Here is a 21,896-nt window from a genome sequence, read left to right as displayed (position 1 = left end):
TTGCTTGCATTCGTGAGGTCTGGTACCCAGAACAAAGTATCCAAACGCGCATCTCCATGTTTGACGAGGATATGCATCATCTGCAACTAATGATGCAGTGTGCATCTCCGTTCTCCACGCCAAGTCTTGGAACAATCTAGATACTGGAGCGTCAATGATGTACCACGGGTACTTTGAATGGGACTTCTGGCATGCTCGTGTTGGGAGCTCGGCTTCTGGTTAGTCTTCATCAAAAGGTCTGTGAGCTATGTGATTCTCGAAGTTCGATGCAGTGTTCCTCATGCACAGCAAACTGTGACCAAGCCTGTGCGGTGATGGTGATCTTACAGATATTCAAACCTAGGTAGATAGGTAGCCATGACCTTGTCAGAAGTACAGAGCCTCTTTCCTTGGAAGAAGAGTAGTTCTGACAGAAGCAGAATTGATAGATGCGGGACTGCAACTTTTCAAACTGATCCCCATCCCCATCGCTGTCGCAGTAGCACTGAACTCACAATTCGCCCGAAGAAAACACCATTCAACAGCAGCCAGCTCAAGACGAACGTCAGAAAAGTCAACGCAAGGAACATCGGTGTCTGTGATAATGTTATCATTTGCAGTCTCTCGCGTTGTGTGCCCAAGGCAACACCAACACATAAGGAGAAAAGTATGTCTTTGGGTATCGTTAATCATCCTTACTTCGATGTCTTCAAAAGTCCCAACGCCATTTCATTTGTTACATCGTCCCGTGATCGACAAGCTTCTCTGAGCTCCGGATCAAAGTTCGAACCCAAGCTTGAAAGATGAGCTCCGTCATTCCACTCCACACATTGATTTCGCAGTGCAAGGTTCCATCAATCAACCGTCTTGTCTAGACGGGGATCGCCAGACAATCAGCAAGCACCGAATCTAGTCTGGGCCTGTCCTGAGCACCAGCTCCCTCCCAGCCGTAATTATCAGCATTATCGATATCCAGGGCATCAGGATCGTCCACATGACCATTCGTCATGACTTGGTCTTGTTCGGTATACCACTCGTCGTAGTCGTACCCTGCAGAAGCATTGTTGATGTTCCACGCGATCACGGGTGATCCATTCCACGGCAGCGGCCCAACCTGGCTGGAAAGTTGAAGGTCCACCATGGCGAGAGGTCGCCTTGAATATGCCGCTTGAGCCTCGCAAGGCAACATGTCGTCGTCTCGGGTGCGCTGCAGTTTCCCAGCCTTGACCTCGGCTTCTTCTCGCTCGATCTTCCTCTTGTACGAAGTGGTGAGGATTCCTCCACCGGCGCTGTTCTCATAGCGTGGCCCGTTCGATCTTGTCCTGTTGAATACCTCGCTTAGGATGTTCTTGAGGTACATCTCCGATGCTATCCCGACAAGATCCGCACATTGGGTGGAACAGCCTGAAGCAATGGCTTCCTCATAGCAGATTGGCACCATCCTAGCATGTAATGTATTTGCATCCGGGAATTCCAGCGTCTCCGCAAACAGAGGTTGGACATATCTCTTCCTAATCTCCAAATCCCAATTGGTCTTCGTCGTGAGACCGGTTGCTGGACCTGCAGTGGACTCGGGTACCCGGATTCGACCGGCCTGATAATAGTCCTCGTATTGGTTTCTTCGTGCAGCGGCTTCTTCCTCTGCTTTGTCGTTTGCGACACCTTTGAACCTCCGTCTTTCCCTTGGCGGTAGAGCCATGACTTCAGCTTTGAGTCTTTGTTCTCCTGCATCGCTCGTGATGGCAGGTTTGGATGTGGCAGCCAGAGAGGCTTTTTCTGTAGTCGCACTGACCCACGCTGCAAGGCCTGGTTCAGGAGCATCCTTGGTTGTGTTACACAAGACAGCGACGATTAGAGAATTATGCGCATGTTCGGATTGCGGGGAGGCGTAAACGAATACATCGCAGAGATCGCCGAACTCGCGGGCATGCAGCTCGCCTATTCAGATCATATTAGTCAAGCAATCCCATGAAGATATGATCAATACGTTACCTCTGATGAACCGTGTAAGAGCGTCGTAGTATGTATCCCAGTTGTGACCGATCAGGGACTTGAGTTCAGTATAGAGGGGTTCCAGGTCTATCCGGGGGTAATTCTGAGTAGCTTTTGGGGTTTTGGTGGCAGAGCCTGGTGCGCCTTTGGCGACGCTGGCCGTTGAGACGATTGTATCTGACCGAGCGAGCGCAGCAGGGTTAAATGTCTCGTCGAAAGTCGCCATGGCGATCGGGAGACGTTTCGATGTATTACAGGTTGCGCTTTGCGCACAAGAAGCGCGGTTTCGTCGAGGACTTGATCATCCAGTCAAACAAAGAATGGCTGGTCTTGCACGCGCATAGTGGTCCAGAAGCTATGTGAAGCGGAGCGATGGAGGCCGAAGCGGGTTACCGTGCGCGCATGGTTCTGTCGAATTGATGATTATTGAAATGATCAAGACGAATGGTTCGGGGATGCGTTCGAGATGCCGGTTCACTTTAGACAACCCTTTTGGGAGAAGCTCCTCGCTGTTCTGGGTATGGCCACTCGCAAGCACGAAAAGGTGTCTTGGCGCGGGGCTAAGGCTGACCCAGTCACTAACTGTCTATGCTACTTCATCCCGATCAAAGAGCATATAATATGGTGAAGTTTGGCTTTTTTTTTCCCATGTACTATACCTATAGGGAGGCTACTATGCAATTATACCCAACATTGTCACGAACGGCCATGCATGAGACCCGGAGTCTCATTTCGACCCGTTCTTCTCACCCTTGACCTCATCATCCTCTCCCAAGTCAACATGCTTCCGCTTCTTCTGATCCATGTCCTTATCCTTCATGCCCTCCTCATACTTGACAAGAACATTCTCATCGTCATCAATCATGTCACTCTGATTATCCAGGCCCTTCCACTTGACAACTCCATCGCCACGGAACTCGGCCACTCTCTGAGTGTAGAACATGTGGCACGTAGGTTTAAACGCCTCCCTGCCTTCCTTGGTGTTGATATTCTTGACCAAGGGCGGGAACAGGAGGATCATGTTGCGGCCTTCGTCCATGATCGGTGAGCGACAGTAACTGCACGACACTTTGCATGGGAGATGGTGTGATGTGTCCTTGTTGGTGGGGTCGTACCAGCCCAGGTCATGGTGGCCGTTGGTAAAGTTGATGTCGCTCTTGTGGAAGATGGCTGCCCATTGGAATGGTGCCTGCCCAGATTATCTGTCAGTCTTGTGATATTTCCCGCCCCGAACATATCAGGGAACGGTGGCGCTACTCACACCATGCAGTCTCTGGCACGTCGTGCAGTGACAGTATTTGGCAGCTAGAGGTTTGTCCCGGCTAAGCTGATACTGCACTTTCCCACAGTGGCATTGGCCCTCCCATTTCACGTCGAAGTCATCCGCATTGTCATGTATCCGATATGGCTCCCTCTTTTTCCACTGATCGATATCCCGATCTGTCGAGTTACCAGCCTGGTGTTGATGACCTTCTTCCTTTGGAGGCATTTTTGTAAAGTTCCTGTTCTGACTCACTCCGATCCGAGTAGACTTAGCCTTCAGAACAACTGTTCTAGATGTAGCAATAGAAGAGTAGCGACAAGGTGTCAAAGTCTTGCTTGTCCCAGAAGGTAGTCGACAGGTATGAAAGAGTAATCGGATTGGGTTCAGGGAGTTCATAGGGGAAACAAACGACACGAGTCAACAAAAGGGGGGAGAAAGGAGAAATAGACCCAACGCACGACGACCAAGCAACCTGGGGATTGTGAGCAGTTGCCCATCCACCGTGGGTAAGGACATCACGTCCGAGTTTTGAGCATGGATAGGTGAACCGGGGAACGTCAGTCCAGGACAGGGCGTATTGGCCGGAACTACCATTCATGGCGCGTCACACGGTGTCGTAGCGGTGACTGAAGAAACGACATGGGATACTAACCCAGCGAAGCAGACGATGAATCGTCGACTGTCACTTAATGACCGCATCATTTTCGGTCAGCCGCATGCATTTAATTCTATGTCGTGTGCATATTTGGGCCAGTGTGTAGTGGGTACGAAGTGGTTAAGAATTTTCCCCAGAGTGAAGTGACATCACCAAATCGAGGCACTGATGCGGACTCATCTTCCTCATTCCTCTTCCACCCAATGAGATTAGACTGTACCTGACGGACTCGGTATGTCTTAATTTACTCGTGTAGACACGGAGACATGGCACGCTTGAGACTGCCGGAATAAGAGGGTCATAATGCTTATTATTACGGTAATCCTAAGAGCAGAGATGGGCAGACACCAGGACGACCTGTCGATAGTGGGCAGGACACAGAACAAGCAAGAGTCCCTCTACGTAATGCTTCTCATTGCTGACATGCTTGCCTGCTCCATATCTCTGCATCTTGTGCTCAGCCAGCAGGACCTAAACTACCCGCTGGGACTCGCGAGTCTGCTGTCTTGAGGTGTGCCCTACTACCTCGGAACAGGCTCTGCCAGATGAACGCTTCGGACAGTAATAGCTCAATGTCCTTCTCTGTCCATTCTTTGGTCGGCAGTGCTTGTAAGAACATCAAGATCTCTTGAAAATTCATCTTGACAAGTTGCTCACTCCATTTCACCAAAAACGCCGCGCAGACGTATAGGTGAAATTGTGAGAACCCATTCTCTTCAGCCTAAGGCAAGGTATAAGCATGAACGACATAAACATGAGAGAGAATTGGCTGATGCTTACCATATAAGTGTCCCACATCCGAATCACACTCCGGATGTTCAATTCACGCATGAGCAGACAATTCATCCATCGGAAACTGAACTGCATATATTCCACATGCTCATCCTCGAAATGTCTAGCCAATCCGGCATCAATTCTAGTGGTCAGATCCCGTAAGGCCGCGACCTGTCTGTGGATACCCGGCTGAGCGACAATGTAGTTATCTTGTATGCCATCCAGCAATTTAGTAAGACACCAGAAGGTGTCGGCCTCAACAGCATCGAGGACTGGGCGAGGCAGCTGGCCTGGGTCCATGCCACTCTCCACATTCAGATCTGTGACATATGTGCCGAGGAATACCTGCCAAAATGGGGTGGCTAAGTCGTTAATCCCCTGAACGTAGCCGCTTGCCGGGTGTCGAATGGCCCACACGTAAAGGACACGCTCCAAGGATCGTTGTGTGGCTTCGAAGCCATAAAGAGGAATGTGAGGGTTGGTCCGGGGAACGTCGATGCTGACCTGGTGCCAAACCGCTTCATCCAACCCGCGGCCTTTACCTGTACTCATCGGTGGCTGTGAGGCTAGTCCCGCTAGTCCCGCAGAAGAGCCTTTGGTGCTTGCTCCTGTTCCAGCATTGAACGCTTGCCTCACCGCATCCAGGTATTCTTTGCGTTTCCGCTCAAGTGTGGCAACTCGGCGTTCACTGTTCGTGGGGAGGTGGCCCAGTAAGAGTTGCCATGTGATGGCTCGAACTTCCTCAGGTATACCTGACCAAGCCGCCGCTCGTAAATCTGGGAGAGAAACGGAACTATTCTGGAGTATTCGTTTGAACTTGTTGATTCGGGATATGCGTGTCGAATGTGCTTCACTCTCCTTTGGAGTGGCATTCGGTGGCAGAATAGGGTGATTAATGAGGTGTAAAGAGTTCGCCGGATCTCGTAATATGTCTTTGTACTGAGGCCGTAGGATTTTACCGTCCTTCTTTGCACTGGGATAAGAAAGTGGGTTTCGCTCTTCGGCAATATCAAAACTATTCGACCTCACACGGTTGAACTGCGGCGACGGCGCTAATGCTGGAGCTGAAGATGTCTGGGAGAGACTCGGATATTGGATCTGCTGTGCCCTCTTGTTTTTGTTCTTGAGGCTGCGCTTTCGGCGCATGCTGGCGATGCTTGGGAGTCCGAATTCGTCTTCTTCGTCATCGTACACCAGCTCATCGTCGTCCCCGTCAACATCACTTCCCCCTAGGACATCCCAACTCGTACTACCCAAGGCTGAAGAGGCATATGTGGGGTGTGGTCTAGGTTCGGGAGAATGGAAACTTGTTTTTTCAGATGGCGGAGTTTGGGTTTGTCTAGCAGATGATACCGGGGGTGTTCTCGGTCTCGAATTGGATCCCAGGGATCTGTGCCTTGTTTCAGTCACTGTTCCTCTCCTGCTCGCGTGCACTCTTACAACGAATCGAACTTCAACAGGTCGGCATGTGAGTATGATGCACCTATCACTTTCGTGGGCTTGGCAGAACTTTGACGTGAACTGGAAGATCGGCTCCTCCAGAAGGGTGAGGACGGCCGCCTGTGTTTCATCTGGTCAGCTGCATGCTCGAGGATAATGGCGAAATTGGCTGTACATACTCGGGTCGGTCTGCGATTTGCGATTAATGTTAGCAGATAGTTCTGGCAGGGGAAGTCGATGCGAGAGTGAAGAGTATGCGAGAGTGACACGGACCGACCTGAACCATCTCCTATGAACATTAGCCCTACACTGGAAGACCAGTGGTGGGAGAAACAGTACCTGTTGTTGGGTCTTCTTCTGAGCCATGGTGGGCTGCGGTGGCTCAAGAACCCCACCAAGATGAGGTTGTTATGATTTCCTTTTGATTTCTTTGGCGTGAACAGGGGAGAACATGCTGGTTGTGACTTCCTCGCCCTGATATCACGTATTTAATGGGGAACAAGGAAGTACTGAAAGGGAGGCGATAGGTGTCTGTCTTCTGGCATCAGTCCGTTGTCCGATCCGAACGGCGTGACCATCATACGCGCCAAGAATTTATATCGGCCTGTTCAATCGCAAATCCGATGCCGCCCTAATCAGTGGAATAGTTAACCAGCCTCGTTGGCGTCTGCACCGAGAAAGTCTCTCATTGCTTTTCAACGCTAACCAAGTATCTGGGCAGTAATCAAGAGTAGACGACAGTATGTCATCACTTCTTCTTTTTCTTCGTCTTATCATCCACCACAATCCACCGCTTATCTACTCCTCTGCGGCCCATTTCCTTTTCCAAGACATCTCTCTGATCTCCTTGGATCAGGATCTCCATCATCCCAGGTTTCCCTCCAACATGTTGCCCTACACTAGCACTACCAGCACACTTCTTCTGTAGTTCAGGGCCGAGAATCTGTGGATTGATGCCAAACATCTCCAATCCGGAGACCTTGGTCACAAGTTTGGTTCCTGTTCGTTTCTCGATGGTGATGTTGACGTGAGGTGAAGGTCCGGATTTTGGTTTCAAGCTCGGGTCTGGATGTTCTGGGTCGTAGGTCTGGTCGTTTCTAAGTAGCAACCAGTGTGGAATGGCCAGGTGGTCGTCCTCTAGTATCCGCCGTAGGAGAACATCTCGGCCGACCTCACGGTTTGCAAGGATTCGGGTGTCCGCACTGGATGGATTGGAAGAGAGAATATTGTTGGCGATGAAAGGGTCGAGTTTTATGAACCGTGGAGAAGAGGTGCCGGTGGTAAGACTGGCGTTGTTCTCGATATATTTCTTGAGAAACGATGAGATCTGTGACGCGGTGTAGTATGTCGTTTTGGAGGGGATGAGATCCGGTACGAGTTTATTTGAGGCCCGATAGATCGTTTGTATGACCAGTTTTTGTCCCAAGGATGGATCACTCCCATTTGCATTGGGTTGTTGTTCGCCACCACCATGTGCACCTTCCTGGACTTTCTGTTTGGGCAACTTGTACGGTGCAAAGTTCCTTATTTTTTCATCATCAAAATCGACATCCAATATCACGGTCTCTCCGCCATTTCTGTCCTTGGACTTGACCAATTGGGCTTTGTCCAGAGATTTGATAAATTTCTTGGTATTTTTCCATGTCGTCTTTTTGATATTGTAGTGTTGATTTTGTACCCGTAGATGTGGCTGGATCATGTTTGCGATAAGGAAGGAAGGTTGGATAGGAAAGTCGATTCCATAATGCGGCCCCTCGCCATTCTTCTTTGCATTGTAGAGAGCATACAACAGGGCAGCCATAAAAGCGTCATCGACTTCCTTCGTGGTAGGCTCATGTTCGGGCTCAGCCCCGGAGTCATGATCCGGCGTCCCAGATCCATTGGCATCAATGCCTTGCGTATCGTCTTGCACCTTGGCGGGTGCTATCGCCACACCACCCTGATCGGGTGTGTCGAGGTCATCGTCGTCTTCAAGATCCAGGTTCTGTACGGCATCCCCAAGGGTTTCGGCCCTACTGTCCCAACCCTCTATCCTGTCCGGAGACGATCTGCCTCCGACCCCAGTTTGACTCCATCCCCAAATCTCATCTCCCTCCCAGTGAACCCCTTCCACAGCAGCACCCTTCGCACCCTGCACCCTTCCCAGACTGGAGATATCGATCTTGCAAGTTCCTACCCATATGGGAACGCTATCTTTCTCGAGACCTGCGACAGCAACAACCACTCCAACCTTTGCGGCTTGCGGCCATGGTGGGCCGCCCACAAGGCCCGGTGTCATCAAATCTGCTCCAGTCCGCAGCTTGTCCAACACAAAGTCTTGGGTGTGTATCAGAGGCACCAGTCCAGGATTCTGCCACAGCGTGTACACCGTAGGATATAATTTTGAGTCTTTGCCATATTGCATCCAGAGTATCCTTTCTTCATGGCCAGGGTGCGCTCCTACGTAAACCGTACCCGAGACAATGGTTGCATTTGCGCCTGCGTGCGTGGTGAAGCGGGCGGAGAGGCACGTCTCGGGTACAAGGCTTGAACGTATTGATGTCAGAGCGGGCGAGGCGGTGTTGGAGGAAGCAGATTCCTGGATCTCGGTAATGGAGGCGGTGGTGTCGATTTCCTGCAGTGTTGGAACATGCACCCGGTATTCTGCGATGATCTGGTCGGCCAACTTCCTGCGGTCAGAAGATCGAAGCGGGGAGAGATTCTTGATCTGTGGTTTTTTCTTGAACATGGTCAAACGGCGGGAAGTAATCAATTCTGTGTGAAGGTTGAAGGAGGGGTCGACGAGCAGATGTCTGCTGAGGTTCAAATTAGTGGGTAGAGCGTGATGCAACTTTTTGATTATGGGATTTATGCTCTGCCAGCAGAGGTAATGAGACTGGATGCTCTCGAATGCTCAAGGAGTAATCTAAATGAGTCACGCATGCAGTAGCACTGGCGACTGTAAGTTGTTGTGGCCTGAGGTGGGATAAATTACTGGAACATTTTTGGAGTCGATATAAATATTCGACTACGTCACTCAAGTGCGTGGCCGCGTTATCTTTCATCGACATGCCACACGATCCGTCTGCTGCAAACACCTATTGAAGACGGTCGGACGAGTGTACCAAAGACGCAAGCACGAGTTTGTTCTTCATCTCATCATCAATCAGCATAGATACCCCTCTTCTCCCTCCTCGCCTCCTTCCACCAGTTATCGGACGAGTCAGGTATTCCAGGTAGCGGAATATGGGCTCTCAACTTTCGTTTGTTCTCTTGATCGATGCCCTGTTCGTGATTTCGCGAAGCCATTTCTCGATCCACGTCCAATTGCTTGAATTCAGTCAACGAGCCCATCAACTTTGGCGGTCCGAGGGGCAACTCATCCCTTTTGTCAACGTCCCAGAAGTGATAGAGCTTGCCGTAAAGTCCAACCACTTCTTCCATGGCGGCCGTCTCGATTCTATCCCACGCATCCTTGTTGTGACTATGTGAAGCAGGGTACGGGAGGACCAACATCCCTGACTTGACCTCAAACTCGTGCGAGTGCCACAGCTTCTGCTCTTCCTGGTCCAGCTTTTCGTAGCGCGATTTCGGGATCATGTACTCGACTCCAATGAGTCGTGCATCAGGACGGCATGAGTCGTAGATCAAACATTGTCTCAAGTCTGAGATATAGTCATTTTCCCGGCACATCCCGTCTTCTCACCCACTGGCTTACCTTTGCTCACGTGCGAACAGAAATGGTGAGCCGAGACTGTCCTCACTTCGCCACGCCTGGCTTCCTCGGTGTAAATGTGCAAAGCATGGAGATATTCGCAGATACCGTGAAGGGGTTTGAGTTCAGGCTCAATGGTGCCTCTCACGTGGGTCTCTATCCCGAGATACAGTAACCATGACTTGATCCAAGCGGTCGGACTGAACTTGAGCGCCCAGGAAGCGATGTCGGAAACCGAGGGAGCAACAACCTGGCTTTGACTCATGATGAGGGCCTGAAGTGTTCGAGAAAGTGATTACAAGACGACAGCAAATTTGAAAGGACGGACCCTGGAGTGTCTTGCAAATAATGGTCATGGCCATGGTCCGAAGCAGAGACTGATGTCACAGGCAGGGATGCATTACGTTCTTCGCCTGACTCCCGTCATATCCTGGCTACTCACCGTATAGAATTGCTCAAAGTGGACAAAATTGAGTCACATCTGGAAGGCAATAGATGATGATCGTTTTCTGATCAGCTCCTTTCTCTCTTGATCTCGAGCTCGCAAAATACGTATACAACTGAAAACATTGAAAGTAGCGGAAAGAGCTCCCGTTGCTGTTCCAAGAATGATAGAAGCCACCCCACCCCGCACGAGGCTGAGCAAGGCTCGGAGATGTCCCGCGGGGCTCAAGTTACCCGAGCTTTCATTCCCCCTCGGCTCGGTGATGCCCCTCCATCCCCATAATCGGAGCGAAGCGCAACGCGTCAACAGACTATGAATCTGATGATTGAACGGTAGGAAGGGCGTAAAGTCCAAGTCATACAGGAGAGACTGCTTGTGGATTGCGCCAAGTGTTTGTGTTGAATGCTTTTTCAGATAAATTAAAGCAATTCCGAAGTTCGGAGGGGCACCTCATTCAATCGTTGTTCTATTTCCGTACGACGTCTTTGTTTTACGCTCAAGATCTTTTAGTGCTGCGGCAAGTAGAGTCACTTCGTCATCGATATAAAATGGTCGGTCGTCTCGAAGGCAAAGTGGCCATTGTCACAGGTGGTGGAAGCGGGTTTGGAACGGGAATCGCGACTAAACTGGTGCAAGAAGGTGCCAAAGTTCTGATCAGCGATCTCAACGAGGAAGCGGCCTCGAAAGTTTCTTCATCACTGGGAGTCGAGTATCTCGTGGCCAACGCAACCAAGCGTTCTGACTGGGAGGCACTACTTAAGAAAGCCATCGATGTCTTCGGCGGTCTCGATATTATTGTCAACAATGCCGGCACGACGTACAAGAACAAACCGACGGAGACGGTCACGGACGAAGAATTCGACCTCGTCTTTGACGTGAATGTCAAGAGTGTGTACATCTCGACAAGTGTTCTGTTGCCTTACTTTCTCGAGAACAACCGACCTGGTGTGTTCATACAGATTGCGTCCACTGCTGGGCTTCGACCCCGCCCGGGCTTAACATGGTATAACGCCTCCAAGGCTGCCGTGAGCAATGCAACCAAGACGATGGCGGTCGAATATGGCCCTAAGAAGATCCGGTTCAATGCAGTTTGCCCGGTTGTGGGAAGTACAGGCTTGTAAGTGCACAGCGTGCCGATGGTTGTTGTAGCTAACCATACTCCCCAGGACACATTTGTTCATAGGCAAGCCAGATACAGAGGAAAACAGGGCGGCATTTGTTTCGACCATCCCATTAGGCCGAGGAAGCACACCCAAGGACGTTGCAAATGCCGTTGCTTACCTTGCTAGCGACGAAGCAGAATTCATTACTGGAGTCAACTTGGAGGTTGATGGAGGTAGATGTGTATAAGTCTCTGCAAGCTGGATTGTATGGCTGTGCTAGGAATGATAAGCAGGTGAAAACACCATTCGCAGACTCGTGACACACATGATCCAGAGTTTAGAATAGATCGTGCAAGAAGCTCACGACCAGAGCTTCGATATAATTGTCCAAAAACCGTCAAATTGTCCAAGTGACCTGTCATTTCTTGGTACCGGCAGGGTATCTCCCATGCTTGTTGACACTTGTGAGGTGCATGCCAAACCACGAACAAACGGCCTAGGTACGAGAAGGACTTACCAGGCTCAGAGGCATCGAGCGGTCTAGAGCAGAAGTGTCAAGCACGTGAATCGTCGAAGAGGAACAAATAAACATGCGGACCAAAACTCGCGAGTCGTGACGGATTGGCAGATGTTCCCACCTGACAGGTTTTTGCCATCACGGGTGAGGGAGCCGGAACACTGGGCACCAGCATCCTGTGATCATTCTCAAGCTCGAATGGGTCTTCCTACACATGACTGTGTCTCCAAGTTCTGGAAACGAGCATTCAAAATATAGAAACAGACAAGGCTGACTTCGATGGCCAAGGTCACGTATCCCAAACATTTACATGTCATCTTAGAGAATCATCCGTCAAACCTCGCACAGGTTCATTGGTTTACATCGACCGATGAGCCGTACTGCTGTGTACAGCGTATGGTTGTGTGGAAAGCGGTTGCGCTTACCTAGGTTGCTGCCGTGTGCTGGCCGTGGCCTGCAATTCGTGCGAGTAACGGGTTGCACAGAAGGGGTCGTCTTTGTCACCTCTTGGCCCAAACACGCGTGACAAAAGACGAGGACAGGTTGTAAGGGGTCGTTGTCCGATTGACTAGGACAGCAGGACAGGTCTCGGTAACACCATGCAGAGCGGGACCGGCTGGTTAGTGTGGTTGTTTCCGAGGTGGAAGTGGTACAAATAGCAAAATCAAATTGGCGGTTGGTAGATATTGTCCTCCATCCACGTCCATGTCCACGTAAACTGGGGTTTTCTGCCTTCGTAACATTGAGGCTGAGTGCAGTACTCCAAAGCATCCCAGATTACTTGATGGCACAGGTTGGTGTTGCCCCAGGATTGGATACTCGTCCTACCAACCTCACGCTTCATGGCATGTGGTGCGAGACAAGGCAGAGGCGTTGAATGGGCTCCTACCTTGCGCTTGAAACAGGGCTGAAGGACAAGGTAGGGGCATCGTGACGTTGGGTGAGGAATGGATGGCAGATGAACGGTTTCATTGGAGAACCAAACTTCACAGCGTCGTATTAGATTGATTTGATTCAACCAGTGTCCGATGAGATCGGAATACTTGATTGATGTAGCAGCAACCTTTCATACAGCCAATCAATCAATGGAATCCCATTGAAACTTCTCAATGACGGGAGTCTCTGTAGCACAAGATGCTTCGGGCAGATTTTCCAGAAGGGTGTTCGTGATATGTGATTTGTCTGGATGGCGCGGTTGACTATTGAGAAGAGCGGAAGATTTCTGGTCCAATCATCGGGTTCCGAGTCGAAAATCTGTAAATTTCCTGTGTCAGGTGCTTGTCAGAGCATGAACCAACCGGATTCTGCTGTCAACAGATGTGCACCACTCCTGGCCGCAGCCTGCATCTATCAAAGACGTGGCCGACAAGGAGCGCTCTGTACCTTGTACTCCGTACAACGTGGAAGACCACAGAGGGTCTAGATCTAGGGTGGCTGATCTTCAAAATTGTTGACTGGTACTGTAGTCTGCGATTCCGTCCACAACATAGGGACATTGAACGGGCATACCTCAGATCCGCACAGACTACTCGGACAGTAGGTACCTAGGTAGTGGAGAAGAATGTCCATTGTTGCCGAAATCAGCGATCATCAAATGAGAAATCACCACTGGCACTCGATACAAGCGCACGTTCAATGCAGGTACCGTACTGAGTTAGGTATCAACAGATGTGCAGAGGGTCAATTGGCAGTACGACAACCGAGAAAATCAACATTTCCAATTAATAGTAATCACCAGGAATCAAACACGGATCGCGGATGTTGGACTGGTGCGGAGGAGACACTTTGATAGTGTGAACTTAAGGGAGTTCAAAGAAAATCATGTGCCATGATTGGCGTCAGTGAGCTTCTCGTAAAGACTAAAGAGCACCTCAGTAACGAAGGTCAATTTCAACATTCGTACACTATACTAAAGGGAGCTATGGTGGCAACGTTAATGGACCATGAAATCCGAGTCCAGCATGCTCTGGGCTTCATCGCGCTGTGATCAAAGCAATAATGTCTCAAGAGCTCTTTCTAAGCGAGACCGTTTTGACACACGGTGTCTCTCGATCGCCGAGGATGATTGACGGAATTGCAAGTCAGGTTGGTGCTCGAACTTAGAAGATCTCGCACGACTTTTGCAAGGTGGCGTGCCAGTTTCAGTGGCAATGAGACTTGGAAGTTGGCGAACCATGCACGCTTCTGCAAAGCTAGAAGACTCATCACCAAACTAAGGAGAATTTCGGTATGGCCTCATGCAAGTAAAGGGACGGCTCAGTGTCGGCTAAAGGCCCGCCTGGGCTTAATTTTTGGCGCTATCCCTGGGGGTGCCAGTGGTCGAAACGGGCACTAATGACATGAATCCAAAGCCCAGAGTTCATACTAACGAGTCATGGACATCCGGGACTGGATGCCGCCCTCCATGCACCAGACAAATCGCCCGTATTCTTGCAGCAGGCGTGTGATTCCAGCCTATGGAACATTGGTCTCCAGAGTCCAAGGTTCGACCGATTTGAGGCACGGATTTCTATTGAGTGCCTGTTTAAGCGAAAGTCCCCCATTTCGTACAAAACACTCGCTGTCTCCGAGTCTGGCGTTATCTGGACAAGCACGCTTTTCAACCCAGTTAGACACTGGCCTGGGTGGCTGTCTTGCTGGCGAAGAAGGAAAGCTCGGGTACGGACCACAGCTGGAAATATCGCCGAGCTTGCCATCTGGTGCCCTGTGCACACCCTGGAACCTAACTAAAGCTGCAAAGGTTTAGGCTCTTTAGGCCTGCTCTCGTCTATCTACCGCCCCTGGTTTTCTGACTTGGCTGTTTGACCCTGCAATTTTACTGGATTCCACGCCCGTGTTCTTGGGATTTGCTGTCAACCACGATACGGAGGAGCGAGGACACCTGAGTGAGAGTACCGAGTAAACTTGAAGGACGTCATCCCAGCCTAGGCTTGGGGATTGCTGACCCTCAGGCCCCTGGTGACCAACCAATGCTTCTGGTTCTGAACGATGGTTGGTATCATGATTCTTATTGATGATCTGATTGAGTTTCTCAATATCATCAAGTAGAGACACATATTCTGTCACTCCTTTACATCTCACAGATCAAGCCCGCCGAGGGTGGAAACACTGGGTCTCATCAGTCCATAGGCTTGTGAAAAGCGATTGAATTTGTGACACGGAAAAAGATTCAAGATGAGCCAACCACTCTGAAGGGTGTTTGTGTTCGTTCAACATGGAACACAACCTGTTATCCGTCCAACTCGGCAAGTTCCTTTAACAGAGATCCTCACTCTAAAGCTAGAAGCCTGAACAATTGACTCCCATTGTCAACCTATTCTTATTGTTGAGGCAACAAAGTCTGCTTTCAGAAGCTGTACGGAGTACCTAATCCACCACTATTGTTACGCACAGTCATTCTTGAGAATTTAATCCATCAGGATTCAGGTGAGGTTGCATGTCTGTGCAGCCAAATTCGCCTGACAGGAGAGTTTTTTTGGTCAATGCAAACAGCAAGAGAGAGCTAGCCCGAGTCAAGATTTAGACATGTCGCTTAGAAATCACTCGTGGGCGGGCGCTTTGAGCACGAAGAATAGAATTTTTTTCTTCAAACACGTTGTTGCCACGCTCTTCGCTTCCAGAACAGTTTAGATTGATTCGAAACTGGCTTCTGTGGTCAGTCTAGCAGTACTATTGCATTATTCCGTAGATTGGTGCACATCATTGTTGCTTGAATCATTGAACGAACAGGCCTGCCACAAGTGAAAAGACAAGACAAGACGGCGGCGGAATCACGGATACATACTAGCAATCAGACCCATCAAACCAGACGAAATGGAGGTTGGCTGTGACTCGGATGGCAAAAGTTTAGTGGCATTGATGTCCCGTCTGGGCACAAAATGGACGGGGATGATCGCCGCTGGAGGTCTGTGCTGCAGGCCACCACCATCAAACGAGCAGGGGCCGGAAGGCCAAGATGGCTGACTTCAACGATGCCCTTTTTCAATCTAGGTTGGTGGGGGGGGGGTGGTTCATGGCGTACAGGTCATATTGGGAGGAGGGCAGCCCATGCGTGCCAGCACGAGTGAGGGGGAGCGTGTAGCGAGAATGCACCATTGCTCAACATAGCTTAGTCTTTTGGGCTAGGGAGGGGCGTGGTACGCTAGACCAAGGGCTCCATGCAGATGCTTTGCCCGGACATGCCTAAGCCAGGGTGCCGGTGCCACGCTGGTCCCAGGTCGGCTAGCCAAGGAGTAGTCCCCTGGAAGGGAACGAGGATCCGCGCGATGACAAGTGGATCGAATTATTGAAATTGGTGGGTGTGTGCTCCCAAAAGTCCCAGTCTCGGTTGCTCCCACCAGCTGGGTCAAGCCCTCGAACTGCCTCCCCGGCACTGCAGTCTGCAGTGGCTTCAGCACTCGGATTGAGGGTGGAATCTGGGATTTTGGGGACTGGGGACTTGCCTTGGGCCCCCGACCCTACTGGGCCCAGTCCTGGAATAGTGGACAGACTTCGGTGCCCATGCCTGTGGGTGATAGGACTAGCACTTGGACTGGTTCGCCCGCCCGCCCGCTACGAGTACGAGCACCCAAATCCTCAACTACCAAGTCGTCTGGCCTCACTTCTGGCACTTCCACCGCCTACACCTGCTCTTGCACTTGCTACACCCATTACCACTGTAGCACCTCATCTTCTTCTACAAGTGACCTCCGTCCTTCTTCATCACACCTTTTCCCAGCTCCCTGTCGCTACCCTCTTTTCATCCCAGGGTTTGGCAGACTGCGGTTGATCTCTTTTCCATCTTTGTGTGATTCTCCTCTGGTTAGCTCAGCTGTGGTTTGCGTTTCTACCAACCCAAACGGCGTCTTCGAAGCCTGACCAGTCCCACATTTGAGAGTCCGGCAGATTCCTTCTACCATCTCCCCCTACCAACAAAAGTCAACAACAAACAACATCATCCGCCAATTATCTCATATAATCAGTCGACTTGTCCCCATAGCCTTGCCCACGATTTAGGCACGACTATCCATTAAATAGGTCGGCTGAAAGAAGTTCGACCAATCTATCCGCAGTCTCTCGCGAACAACCAGTCGAAAACCAACTCGATCGGCAATCTCTAATTCCCAACGACCACTACAAGAACATCATTGTCGTGGCCGAGCCGGAAACCCACAGGACGACTCCATTCCAGTCAAGAGGTGGTTCGCAAAGTTCATTTATTGCCTGTTGTGTGGATCAGGAAGCAGCATTGCCAACCTCTTCTGAATCATTCTGCCAGCAACGACCGCAAACTCTTTCGAGGAGTGGACTTGCTGCATTCAAAGGCGGGTGTTGACAAAGTAGGAATCTATCAGACCAAACCCAAGGTTTAGAACAAGGTTAGTCTTTCTATTTTCTTTGGTTCAGGTGCGCGCCCAATACCGATCCACCCTGTGATGAGGCCCAAGAATTGCTTGAACATGATTCTTAGACGTGTACCAAAGAGTGTTCATGAATTTCCATTTTCTCTTGGTGGTGTGAATTCTCAAGTTCATCACTTCAGGTCTTTACACTCCATCCTGCACATTGAATATCATCATTGGCTATGACTGCCTTTGAACATTTGTTTCTAACATCTCAAACACACACCCGTTGTATTTTTCAAGATGGCTGACCATCCCGCAGTCCTAGAACCGCGATCATATTCGGTCGAGGTCGATACAACCACAAATAATCCTGACTCTCAGCCAGAAGTTGAGACAGGGCAGGAAGCTGAAGCTCAATCGGATTCACAGCCGGAAATCGAGCCAACCAGTAACTCACAACTAGAGGTAGACTTACCATCTCGTTCCGGAACAGTCACACCGATCGACAACCAGGCTGTCTCTCCCACAAACCACAACGACGTTCGCCTTCCTGGGATTAGAGAGGTCGTTGGAGAGCAGTTGCTTCTGCCTAGACCACCTCCAGTCGAACTGGGAATTCCACCACCAGGACGTCCGGGCGAAATACCAATCTATCTGGACAAGCTTCCTATTCAACTCTACGAGATCGCCGGAGGATTCTACAATATGACACAACCTCCGAATGAGACTAAGTCATCGCATGAGCGACTGACTGTAGATCACAGAAAGATCAGATACACCCTCGCGCTCGTCCAACAGCCAGAGAAAGCCAGAGCTTGTGGATCAGGACCTCGTTGTACGTTGCGCTCCTTAATTTGACTGATTTCTGGCTGACGATTGATCTATAGCATCAGCTGACCGTAGACCTGTTGACCCTCCTCCTGTTGTGGAGCTGAGGGTCTTTGCGAATGATGTCGATGTCACCATGTCTTATGATGCTACATTTATGCTCTACGCTAGCTTGGAAAATTCGCGACCAATAGCATCCGGCAAGATGCATTCACCTCCAACCATTCCAGTCCTGACAGGCGTCGCGGTTGCTAGCGCTGCCTACTTGGAACGCCCAAACCCTGCAGCGTACTTCATTTTCCCAGACTTATCAGTCCGACATGAGGGTTGGTACAGATTGAAATTCTCTCTGTTCGAAGGCGTCAAGCACGAAGCAGACGCAGATGAAGATAAACCTTTCCACAATATTCCTCTGACACAGGACAAATATACACGCCCCGTTCGCCATGAGAGCATGTTTAATCGTCTGGAAGTACAATCTCTCCCTTTCCAGGTCTTCAGCGCAAAGAAATTCCCCGGCCTCAACAAGAGTACCACGCTCAGCAGAATGGTCGCTGAGCAAGGCTGCCGTGTTAGAATTCGACGAGACATCCGCCAAAGGAAACGAACGGGAAAGGGAGATGTTGATGTCGATGATGTCCACAGCTCCTACCAAGGGACACCTCAAGCAACCTATCGAACACTGGATCATTCGCGATCTGCGAGCCGTAACAGTATTGGCAGTCAGTATGAACCCGATGCTCGGCGACTATCCGTGGACAGCAGCTATCGACATCCAGGTATCCAAACTCGGCAACCATCAATTGTTGGTATGCCTCTAGGAAGCCCTTCCCAGCCCACTCCTTCTCAAATGACGATATCCATGCCTCCTCCATCAGCAGCGTGGTCCCAAGGCACCATGCCACGGCCGCTATCGGATGCATCCCCTCTAATATCTCCTCACACACCAACACGAATGCCAGCACCCATGACGTTTCCACAATCCTCTTCACTCCCTGTCGAGCCATCGAGACCCATCATCAACAACAGTGGCATAACTCTTCCCCCGTTGTTTACCTCATCTTCTTACCATCGGCCTCTGTATGCAGTCCAGGAAAGCTTCCCGACGAAGCGATCAGCAAGCTCGTATACCTATGAAACAGAGACTGCTTTGAAAGACCGTGGACGTCCTGATAATCGTCCTCCTGCTTCTCTACGGCGCGCATACTGGAATCCTGACACAAGCGTTGATGGTGCCAATCAGGTGATTGAGCCGGATAACGGCGAGGAAGAGGAGTTTGAGGAAGTTTCCTTGTTGAACGGTCCTTTGGTTTACGAACGTGCCGATGGTTCAAGACAGAACAAAACATGGCATGGACATTTTTGAGGACTGCTCAATCATTTCTTGTCCGATTTCAACCTCGTCTGTCTCGGGCGATTCCTCTCTAATAATGACGATACCGATCAACTATGAACATACCCCTTCTGCAATCACCCTTTGGACTTTTTACACTGGATGTACGGTCATTCTGCGTGGTGCTGGCGGCGAATTGGTGGACTTGTTTTGTTTTATGTTACGCGATGGTGTGTGAAGAAGTTTCTTGTTATTGGGACAAACAGAACCATCCAACTTTTACGGCACTACGGTGCCGCGATGAGCACAAGTCTTCAGCTTCGAAGCAGTTTTGATTTAGTCTGCAGAACCAAACGCGAACAGTGTCCTTAACAGCTAATCAGTGGCTGTGCCTTTCTTTTTCAGTGGATTTCTACACTGATGTGTATGATCTTTCAAGACTACTCTCATCCCTCGGATTCGTTACCGAACCCAACAGAGTTACGCAAGACGGAACAGAGGCATTACAGTTGCCTTGGAAATGAAAGAGGAGCCCCTTTTGAACTTCAATGTGCATCATTATAGGGTTTTGGAATTCTTTGGGACAAATGCTCGGTTCATGAGAGGAAAAGGCTATGGGAGGAGTCAGGTGGGTGGTGGAAGTGTTGACTTGATAGATATAGTCATCGGACAAAAATCCTAACTATACTATTCACACTCGCAATATTGGTACTTCATGACCTTGATTTCTTCCACTGAGTTGTATCTCAACTATCTCAACCACACAGTCATCGTGTATACTATCTATCTCGAGAAATGAGCTGCAAGGTAAACCACGACCCAGTTCTCGAGGAATTCGTATCTAGATCGAGCTTCTCACCAACAAAGTCAGCATTAACCGCAAACAGGGGATTGACCGACACTGACTTTAGACGGCCATCAACTCTCCTCAAAAGACAATCTAGCGAGGTAGATTTCGACCGCAAAGTATGCCCTGTTGATCGCACGAGTATGAGATGCGGGGCCTAGTTAGATTACTGAGATAGTGGCGTTCCAGATCCAAAAATTGGCAAGGCTTCGGTCGAAATGGCTACTCTGTTTCAATGTATCGTTGTGATCATCCGTCTTAACCTTTCTGCGTCGGTCGGAAACTGTAAAGCTGCTTGCCGCTACGACTGACCTTTCAGATTGATCGCGGCCTCGGGCGTGAATATGGCCACCATTGGGAGAGTGACATTGAGTCTGACATGACAGACAGCCCAGTGCCATCCGGACCCTCGTTTCCAGCTGTCCCAAGGAGACTCTCTCCCGACTATGTTTCCCGCGGTGTCAGGCTGTCTGTCAAAGCATACTGTCTCTCAGGTCTCTGACTCGCTAGTTCGTGGGTCTAAATCGTCCCACGGACCATGACTCGTGCTCAATCAAGGTTGAGGGTTGAGCCATCCATAGTAGTAGTTCAAGTGGCTGCAAACCGGAAATGCTCCGTTCTTTCTGTCTAGTCGGCTTCTATTTTCGAGTACGAGGGCACGTCCATCCGTGACAGAAAGTGTCGGAAATCAAGGGTCCATTCTTGCCCATCAGAATGCCAGTGGTACACATCAGATAAGGAACGATCATCCGACCCTGGACTCCACTGGTTACGAAGAGTGCGCGAACAAAACGAGACTTCAGCAACAGCCGTTCGTCCTCGTACGGATCATGATGTATCTACCATTTTCGGGAGTGGGAAAGGGGGAGGGGGAGGACAAGGGAAGTGCCGGAGTCTAGTCAGGATTGAAGTGGACAGACGCTAGACACTATCTATTTTGCGGAGTCACTATCTGTTTCAAGGAAGCCATAAGGCCTGTAACTACGGATAGCGAAAAGGGTCGGTCGAGGCTGAGTGTAACCCGAAATAGTGCCTGCTCCGAGTTGTGTGGTAAGTTTTGGTCGAATTGATTCATCAACTCTACTCGGTACCATGCAAGAGGTCTACCAGGTAATTCTGAGCACCAACCTGAAGTCAGAACCAGTTATACTGGGGGATGGCATTTGGAATCCTCGGCATTAGAATTTCTTATAAGCTGGTTTTGATATTGGGTTTTGAGAGTGACCAGGGGTTGCCGGCAATGAGGTTGGAAATACGTAAGTGGTGTCGGACTGCTGATGAGCGGTCCGCACTAACTCGTTTGACTACCCAAGCTGAGCTCTGTACCAGGTGACAACCTTTGGGTTTGCAAGTCACCAAAAAAGGGTTCGAAGCATCCGTACGGAGGACGTGATAGTGTTCGGACCTGGCCCCGAGTTACGAAGTACTACTACCTGTATCAACCTCGGACGATGCCAGATCCACAGACCCGAAGATGAATGTGTGAAGTTTCACTACCAAGAGGCGTCTAAATATGGAGACTTCGGATCTTCAACTATAATCTGCCAGACAAGTTTGTCGACTTGTCAACAAGTTGTCGCTCAAGTTCAGACGTGTCATTGGCGCAGAAGCAAAGTCAAAACCAGCGTGGTTCGCACACATGAATCTTCAGGAGCTGGAAGGTCTTGAAAGTGCCGTTTCTGTCACTGTTAGCATACTGCA

General features: G+C 50.1%; 6 protein-coding genes across 6 annotated transcripts; 2 read left to right on the top strand and 4 right to left on the bottom strand.

Moving 5' to 3' along the window:
- Positions 1–850: 850 nt before the first annotated feature.
- Positions 851–2,197, bottom strand: LTR84_012208 (uncharacterized protein; the record flags this gene model as incomplete). Its single annotated transcript, XM_064855732.1, has 2 exons — positions 851–1,917; positions 1,972–2,197. 2 exons carry the CDS (start codon positions 2,195–2,197, stop codon positions 851–853), a joined length of 1,293 nt encoding a protein of 430 aa, XP_064708392.1.
- A 501-nt stretch (positions 2,198–2,698) lies between these two features.
- Positions 2,699–3,460, bottom strand: LTR84_012207 (uncharacterized protein; the record flags this gene model as incomplete). Its single annotated transcript, XM_064855731.1, has 2 exons — positions 2,699–3,160; positions 3,233–3,460. The coding sequence occupies 2 exons, from the start codon at positions 3,458–3,460 to the stop codon at positions 2,699–2,701; spliced, it is 690 nt and encodes a 229-aa protein (XP_064708391.1).
- An 887-nt stretch (positions 3,461–4,347) lies between these two features.
- Positions 4,348–6,470, bottom strand: LTR84_012206 (uncharacterized protein; the record flags this gene model as incomplete). The annotated part of the gene is made up of 6 exons (XM_064855730.1): positions 4,348–4,611; positions 4,671–6,054; positions 6,105–6,224; positions 6,284–6,293; positions 6,378–6,393; positions 6,444–6,470. The coding sequence occupies 6 exons, from the start codon at positions 6,468–6,470 to the stop codon at positions 4,348–4,350; spliced, it is 1,821 nt and encodes a 606-aa protein (XP_064708390.1).
- A 2,775-nt stretch (positions 6,471–9,245) lies between these two features.
- On the bottom strand, positions 9,246–10,063 carry LTR84_012205 (uncharacterized protein; the record flags this gene model as incomplete). The annotated part of the gene is made up of 2 exons (XM_064855729.1): positions 9,246–9,748; positions 9,802–10,063. The coding sequence occupies 2 exons, from the start codon at positions 10,061–10,063 to the stop codon at positions 9,246–9,248; spliced, it is 765 nt and encodes a 254-aa protein (XP_064708389.1).
- Positions 10,064–10,791: 728 nt separating this feature from the next.
- LTR84_012204 (uncharacterized protein) lies at positions 10,792–11,593 on the top strand (the record flags this gene model as incomplete). Its single annotated transcript, XM_064855728.1, has 2 exons — positions 10,792–11,360; positions 11,410–11,593. The coding sequence occupies 2 exons, from the start codon at positions 10,792–10,794 to the stop codon at positions 11,591–11,593; spliced, it is 753 nt and encodes a 250-aa protein (XP_064708388.1).
- Positions 11,594–17,487: 5,894 nt separating this feature from the next.
- Positions 17,488–19,381, top strand: LTR84_012203 (uncharacterized protein; the record flags this gene model as incomplete). Its single annotated transcript, XM_064855727.1, has 2 exons — positions 17,488–18,022; positions 18,075–19,381. 2 exons carry the CDS (start codon positions 17,488–17,490, stop codon positions 19,379–19,381), a joined length of 1,842 nt encoding a protein of 613 aa, XP_064708387.1.
- Between the last annotated feature and the right edge of the window lie 2,515 nt (positions 19,382–21,896).

This window comes from Exophiala bonariae (genome assembly GCF_035927105.1).
Source record: "Exophiala bonariae strain CCFEE 5792 chromosome Unknown scaffold_7, whole genome shotgun sequence".
Taxonomy (NCBI): domain Eukaryota; kingdom Fungi; phylum Ascomycota; class Eurotiomycetes; order Chaetothyriales; family Herpotrichiellaceae; genus Exophiala; species Exophiala bonariae.
This window is presented reverse-complemented; position numbering and strand designations above follow the sequence as displayed.